This window comes from Gossypium hirsutum, chromosome D12, assembly GCF_007990345.1.
Source record: "Gossypium hirsutum isolate 1008001.06 chromosome D12, Gossypium_hirsutum_v2.1, whole genome shotgun sequence".
Taxonomy (NCBI): Eukaryota; Viridiplantae; Streptophyta; class Magnoliopsida; order Malvales; family Malvaceae; genus Gossypium; species Gossypium hirsutum.
In genome coordinates this window covers 62,043,155-62,051,051 of record NC_053448.1, presented here as the reverse complement: position 1 = coordinate 62,051,051, position 7,897 = coordinate 62,043,155, and the positions used below count along the sequence as shown (strand labels likewise).

The 7,897-nt window shown below is 34.7% G+C and overlaps 1 protein-coding gene across 4 annotated transcripts; it reads right to left on the bottom strand.

Annotated features, from left to right (window-relative positions):
- Positions 1-2,067: 2,067 nt before the first annotated feature.
- Positions 2,068-7,665, bottom strand: LOC107931036 (uncharacterized). Of its 4 annotated transcripts, none has more exons than XM_041107724.1 (5): positions 5,089-7,665; positions 3,621-3,853; positions 3,268-3,432; positions 2,780-2,900; positions 2,068-2,486 (listed from the first exon to the last, which is right to left on the bottom strand). In XM_041107724.1, the coding sequence occupies exon 1, from the start codon at positions 7,452-7,454 to the stop codon at positions 5,091-5,093; it is 2,364 nt and encodes a 787-aa protein (XP_040963658.1). In that variant the 5' UTR covers positions 7,455-7,665; the 3' UTR covers positions 2,068-2,486; positions 2,780-2,900; positions 3,268-3,432; positions 3,621-3,853; positions 5,089-5,090. The 4 variants fall into 4 exon arrangements, with proteins under 4 accessions (XP_040963658.1, XP_040963659.1, XP_016718296.2 ...); XM_041107725.1 differs by having other exon boundaries at positions 3,359-3,432; XM_016862807.2 differs by having other exon boundaries at positions 3,628-3,853.
- Between the last annotated feature and the right edge of the window lie 232 nt (positions 7,666-7,897).

Sequence of the window (7,897 nt, the reverse complement as noted above, 5' to 3'; positions counted from 1 at the left end):
AAACCATTTGAATCGAATTTAAGCTAGTTTAAATATTTAAATTTGATGTTATACTTTATAAAATGAACTATTCATGTTTAATATTATTTTAATTGTAAATTAAAATTGTAGTCCGCATTTGAACCTACTTTCCTGTAGGGTATAAAAAAAAGGTTGGGGGTAAAATGAGATTTACATTTTAACTGTTAAGCGGAAATTAGGTTTAGGTCCGGCAAAAGCAAGATATGGAAGTTCAATCAAAGCTTTATAAAGTTATTTTTAACCTCACAAAGTCAAAGTAAAAAGGGCTTTTTGGCCCATAAAATGTGGACCAACGTGAAAAACTGTCTCTACTTTTGGAAATTTTCAATAAAATAATTAAGAAAGGTTTAGGCGTTTTGAAAGGGAAAAAAGAGTGTGTAATCATGAAATTAGGAGAATATAAATTATTTTGTTTTGTAATGAGTATGAATATCATTATTACTATTAGTAGGTAAATATAGTTGGGAGATTGGTAGGTTCTACACTAATATTAATTGAGGTTTTTATTATATAAAATCAACGAATTTCCCTTTTTTCAATTTAATAAAAATAATTATCTGCAACACTTATTTTTATTATCAACTTCGTATCTTTTAAATAAAATTTTAAGTTTGAGTCTAATCGAAACTCAACACTTGTTTCAAAAAATAGAAAATTTATATTTTAACTCTAAATTAATATTTGACATGATTTAATAATTTTTTATAAATATAAAATTTTAAACTAAAAAAAATTATATTTTATCTTTCATAAAAATTTTAATTTAATTTTCACCTTTCACAAAATCTTCTAACTTTAATATATTTACGAGATATTAGAAAATCTTTTGTCAAATAATAATAATAATATATATTCCTAAAACCTAGGGGGAATGAAAACCCCATCTAGGCCTAATACCCACCTGTCTTTCTTTAATTTCAAATCTCTCCAAATCAATGGGTGTTTTAAAGTTTTATTTTCCTTTCCCTATGTCGGATTAAAAATTTTTAATTTGATTGATATAAGAAAATCTGAATTTAAGTGTGCTGAATTACATTATCCTCCTATTTAAAAGTTAGAGAGAGACTATGAGTAATTTTAAGTATTATATAAAAAAACAGATATGATAAAAATTTATAATAAAATTAATATTTAAAAAAATCCTCATGACAGGATAATAAATATTAGTATTCAGTAATAATAAATGTAGATCTCTATTATTCGAATTTATTGATTACAAAATGTTTATAATTTTGATTTTATGTATATAAAAATACTAATGGTTTCATAGTTGAGTTTTTGTAAATTTAGATACCCGAAAAAATATTAGAAATTTTAAAATTGATTTTTTTATGGATAGAAATAATATTTTATTTAAATTTGAACATGAATAGTAACTCTGAAAATTTTATAGATAATTCAAAATTAAAAATATCTAACCTCTGCCATTCCTATTCCTAGGGCTCAAACCGGGTTTGCAGTATAACAGTCATTTGAAAATTAGAGCATAGAGAGAAAGATTAAACTTTAAAGCAACCAAAAAAAGAGGAGGGGGGGATGGTCCACAAAATTATGACTACCAGTGGCAATGCAAATCAACATCATCTCACATTACAATTATATGGATCTGATTCTGCTTCAATTTCAAAAACAATCGACAACCATATAAGTGGGTAAAAAGAAAAAGGGGAAGTAAATTAGTAAAATTATCATGGAGACTCTTATATTAAGAGTTACTTAAAAAATGAGCAAATTAATCCATGTGTGTTAGACTAAAAAGCAAACCGGATATTTTGTTAAAATTTCCATCTATATATGGTGTTAAAAACTAATCATTGTACATTAGTACGAATTATGGCATGCCTCATGTACAACATTGGGTTTTCTTTTAAATAGTACAAATAAATGATATTTTTAATACGAATAATCAATTTGTTCTTTGATCTAATATACAAGAATTAATTTGTCCCCTTTTTTAAGTAGAGAGGACAAAATACAATTTAACCCTTAATACAGGGAACTCCATGATATTTTTACCAACGATAATATAATAATCAAGAAAAGAAATAGTAATAGAATTCTTTACTAGGTATTTGAACCAAGTTCGAATCTTACAGTTAAGATTGTTAGGAAGTGTTTAACTAAATATCATCCTCAACTCATACAATTTTTACTCTTAAAGCGTAGAACCGATGAAAACACCAGTGATTATACTGAAAAAGACAAAAGAAAATTAATCATGGCGTAACATGAAAGTGTCAAGATTCTTTGTATAAGAAAGAGGGTCCTCCTCTTTGTCCTATACTTAATGATTATACTTTTCTTCCCCTTTTATCAAAGAAAAAATAAATAAATTAGTGGAATGAACAATAAAAAGGCCATACCATAGGGGTATAACCAAAAAAAAAGAAAGAAAAAAAGCCGCCTCTGTAGTTGGTGAGCAGTCAACATTACTTGGCCTTGCCGACAGCTCCCCTTATCCCTCCCTAAAAATTCAAGTAGTAATGACCAAAACATAAAAAGGGTTGATCCAAAATATGTAATATCTTCAGTATTTTTGTTATTAACATGCTGGTAACTACGTATGAAGTTCGATTTTATACGGCTTTACCATCGAAAGAGGCAATGGTTTTTGAGTGTTTAGCAAAAAAATTTATCGTATTGTCAATTAATGGTGTATCATGGAGAGTGATACAGAAATTACTAAAGAAACTGAAGCCATAACAGACTAATTTTCTCGTATGCATGTATGTACATTTAGGGCTCGTTATTGACTTACCTTTTTCGCGTATTAGTGGCACTGTTGTCATCACCTCGGATGTACCTATACGTGCATTAGCGGTCCGTTTGAATGCTTAAACATGCCGGAATGGACATCCAGTGATTCCACTTTGAAGTTGCTGCAAAAAGTCTCTTTTTGTTAAAATTGAATAAAATCTCAGTCTAACATGCACACGTTTCCTTCGTTTCTCCTTTTTCTAGACTTCTAACATGGTTATACTTAATTTTTTCCAAGTTCTTTCATATATTCCAAGGCTCGTACCCTCATATCCATGTCCCAATATGCGTTTAACCGTGTGTTTAACACACAAACACTTCAAATCGGAGAAATATAGTTTTAAGTCAAATATGGCACCAGGATACCCTATGAGCCAGTCTTAATTTTTATATGTATGTTTATATACATTTATTAGATTTGAGATTTTGACATTTTCATATTGTCCCTAACAATACTCATAATCCATTGCAACGTGCATGGATACATACCACTAATACCAGTCAATAAAGCTCACAGAAATTTAAGAACCAGCAAAATCGGGTCAAGTTCGTTGCAATATCTCTATCAGCCATCGTGTACCTCCTAAAGCCGACAGTCCTCTCTTTGCTTCCACTTTGCTCAAAAACTTTGTAGCAGCTATCTAACCGATAACCCTGTGAAAAAATTTCAATATTCAATCTTAACATCAAAAAATTTGAAATACAAAGGGTCCCAGCTAGAAAGCAGCAATGTCACCATAATTGGAATGTTTGAAAGACAAGCTACCGAAAATGATGGAGATTAAGCTCGCCAGTAAATGATAAAAAAATCGAATAGAGAGAGAGGAGGAAAAAGCCGTTACTTCTTACTTTTTTTTCCCTTGACTGTGACAAGACAGACATCCACTCTCCTCAAGGTGGGGGCTCCTCCACATTAGCAAAACCAGACAACCTTGGTTACACAGTTGAGTCATATCAGCAAGTAAGTGCCTTACAGCAACAAAGATATGTTCCCGAGTTCATCCGAGGTTGACCCTTTTTCGAGTGGAAACTAAAAATCTGGTTCACCACAAGCTTCAACTGGTTTTTTGCATATCTGCAGCACCAACAATGATACTATTAAATGCCAAGGCCTATTTTTGCAGTAAATCATAGTCCAAACTTGTTTTTCACTTCTTTTTCTTCAACAAACAGTCAATATGCAGACATTAGTTCCGATAATCAATGATTTTTCACAAATGCAATGGTATCACAAACTGATGCTCCGATCAAGAGTCGGTTTTCACAAGATTCCTTATCCTTTTTGGATTAGATATACAACAAAGACACCAACTAGGCACTGGCATACTAAGTTTTCAAGATACGAGGCAGTAAAACGGATCAGCATCGTTCTAGGAACTTACTGATGTATCATAACAACACAAATATGGCTAGATCATCCTTGTACCGATTCCAGTTTGGCTTACTAGATCATGAAAGTTCATACAGAAGATGAATGTACCAAAAGTAAAACAAACCATATATAACATACAGCTTGGTTGAATTCGGCAAGTAAAAGTAAAACCGAAGCTTACCATCTTCAAAAACTCATGAAAATCCCTCAAATTTTTTGCATTTTCATTGAAAGAGCATGTTGGGGCTTGGGATGACAGAATATTGGTTTTAGACCCCAAAAACTTGGAGCATACCACATTTAGAATAACAGAAGCACCTTTAGGAGAAAACTTCATATCTTTATGAGAATTTTTAAATTGTAAAATATTCATATAGTCCACTTATTTTTCAACTTTTTTCAGATAAAGGCTTCTTCACATGAAACTATAGATAGTAACTGTCCTTCAAGCATTTAAAATATGATGATAGGAAAAAGGCACACATGTGCCAGGTTTATGCAACAGATTCTAGTACAATTCCCTTATATAATAATTGATAAAAAATTTACATTGATGCATTTGACATGCAAATACATAGGCTACCATTGTATAACTTCAGCCATTGTTCTGCAGATAATCCCCATTCTTCTCTTACAAAATCAAATTCTTTATAAATATATAGAAGAAGATGATACTGTATTCATTCAGTCACTATGTACAAAAGAAAATGAAATCATGGTAGGACAATAAAGTGGTTATTTTCATTCAAATCATGCAATCATTGAAATTTCTAACAAACATTCTCTAGCTACTACATCACTATCTATATGTTTTTTTCCTGATTTTTAGATTGGAACAGAAGTGAAGATGGACAAAAATAAAAGACAATTGAAGAAAGAATTCGATCAAATCCTAAAGTTTACAATTCTACAAAGAGTTAAAAGAAAAAAAGCATTACACTTATGGTGCATCTGTAAAGACTCCATTGAGGATGCCATCCTCACCGCCGATCATAAATAGATCCGCGTCTTTTTCTTCCTCGTTGGAGAAATCCCTCCTGCCGAGCTTTGAATGAGCTGCAATGAATATCATTTTTTGAGCCCTTTCAAGGCCTATCCGTGAGTGTCTGTGTACACAAATCCACTTCATCAAAGACCAGTTACGTTTAAACCCGCATGATGTTGCATGTAAGAAGATAAGCCTCACTGCAACCTTTCCCAATGATTTGTACTCGCTAAGACAAGTTTCCCATACCAGCCTACTGCTTTGGGGGTTAGCGATCTTCAGTTTTCCGGTCACAGAGTCCCGTTGTTTAACTTGAACGGCTTGAGCATAGAGTGGTTCTAACCCTTCTGATCTCCATTTCATGAGCTCCATCAGTGCAACATGTGCTTCTTCCTTGGTAACCAAACGAGTTATGAGTTTATCAACATCTTTCTCTTGCTCGTGAGTCAAACACTTGAATGGTGGAAGGTATTTTCCGCTGGTATCCCGTATCAGGTAAAGCGGATCGAGTATAAATGCAGCTGACCATGCGGGGTGGTAGTTCTTTCTAAATCTCTTTTCAACAATTTTCTCAACAGGCGCTTCGGCAATGTTGAACTTGGCACACCATTCCTTCACTTTGACCCTCAACTCCTCCCAAAGAGGGAGGCATTGCCCGATCAACGGCCTCTCCACCTCAATCTCATGAGCCATACCTCTGATCAACTTCACCAGTGCATAAACAGCCCCTAAATCATTCCAAAACCCTTCATTTTGGACAATACCGGCAACTTCCCTCGCAACTGGATCCTCAATACAGATCCCCTTGTAAGAATCGTCCAATACAACCATCTGAAGCACTTGTGAACAGTTCAATATGTCCTCCAACATTGCAAAAACATGTGCAATGTTACTGCTGCAATGGCATTCGTTGAAAGGAACTCGTATCAACCCAGCACAATCAAGCTCCTGCATCTTATACTTTCGAAAGCTGTTCCTAACTTGCAAGTTATTATTTACAAAATTCGCTAGCTTTAAGGAATTCTCAGTGACGGTCCTGAAAAGAAGGAGATCTTTGCTAAAATCCTTTATCAAATTAATGAAACCTTGAAGCTGACAAGAAAGATTAACCATCCAATGATTCTGAATCTCCAAATTCTTCAATGCCTTCGCCTTATGATCTGAAACGATTCCTACACATTTCTGAACACCATTTCCCGATATCCCCATTACCGTCTCCCACAAAACCTCCTCAGCTTGCTTGGTACTCACCGGTCCACCGGTGAAGACCGCCTTCTGGTACAAGCTACTCCCATTCGGAAGATTAACACTAAATTTAACAAAATTCTCCTCCACACATCCAAAGTTACTACCACCACCACTACTACTTGTATAACTACTACAACAACAACTTTTCCTCTTCCATCCATCAGAAGCAACTTGAAAGAACATTGCATCCCTAATTCGAGCCTCGGATTCGTCCTTGGCCTCGTAAAACTTATTATCGAGCCGAGCACCGGAAAGGTCCCTTCTCGAAATAGCCGGCATCCCAACTTGGTTAAGGAAAGCTCTAAACTTTGGGTGTTCAAGGCTAGAAAACGAAACCGACCCACAAGACTCGTAGAACCAATCAGCTAATAAATCAAACGCAGAATCTATTTGACCCTTACTTAAAGCTGGACCAGGGGAAATTTTAGGACTCTTAAGCTTCTTAACACTATCTTCCAACATTGCTAAAGCACCTAAATCTTCTTTTCCACCAGATAAAATCAAATGATGTTGAGTCAACCCAACATTGTTGTTGTTGTTATCAGTATGACTCGTGTAACTCAGTAAACGAGTAGACTCAACTATAGCCAACGAGTTACTATTGCTATTATTATTGGTATCATGACTGTTATTATTACTTACTTGGTTTCGTAAAAGAGAAACAGCAGCTGAAGGACTTCGTTTACGATGATTATGATGATACGAAACCGAAGGTGAAGCTAATGAAGAGATAGGCAAGGGGGATAACGAAGGATTGGGTCTTAAAACAGAGCTGAAGTTGGGGCAAGTGCCGCGTTTCAAGTGCTCGGCGGCGGTCCTGGACGGGTTCGAGGCCGAGAAAACGGCGTCGCATAAGGAACACTTGAGTTTCACCGCTTTCGGTAGACTACTCTCTGGGTTCCGAACAAGGATCGGTTCGAGATGTGCCCAATACCAAGCTCCTTTGCCTTTAGTAGCCTTGGTTCGGACCGTTATGAGCCCTTCGTACCGTTTGTTGACGGCTTTAGCTGCTGGGTCTTCTGTAGATGAAGAAGAAGGGTCAGTTGGTGGCATAGAGATGGTGGAAGCCATTTTTGTTTTTGAGCTATAGAAAGTGATGATGGGGTTTACGAAGGGAAACTGCTGTTTACTGGGTCACTTTTAAAGCCATAGCCATAACTGAATTACACACACACACACAGAGAGCTTTGAAAATGGTTTTGATTGAAAATAGGAGCGGGAGAGAGATTGAAGAATAAAGAAACACTAGGAAGGGGTATAAATGCAGAAAGGAAAAAAAAGGGGAAGGGGGGGGGGGGTTCTATGCTTATGATTATAGTTGTAATGTCAAACTATTCATTCATTGCTTTAAAATTAACCCATATTGGATTAAATCGCAAAGAATTCGATAATTTTTAATTAGGATGTATTTAAAAGTAGTGTTCAAGAGTATAAATGAGATATGGATACTCATAAATTATTTGAGTTTTAACTTTTTAAAAATCGAATTCAAATTCGATTAAATATTGAGTCGA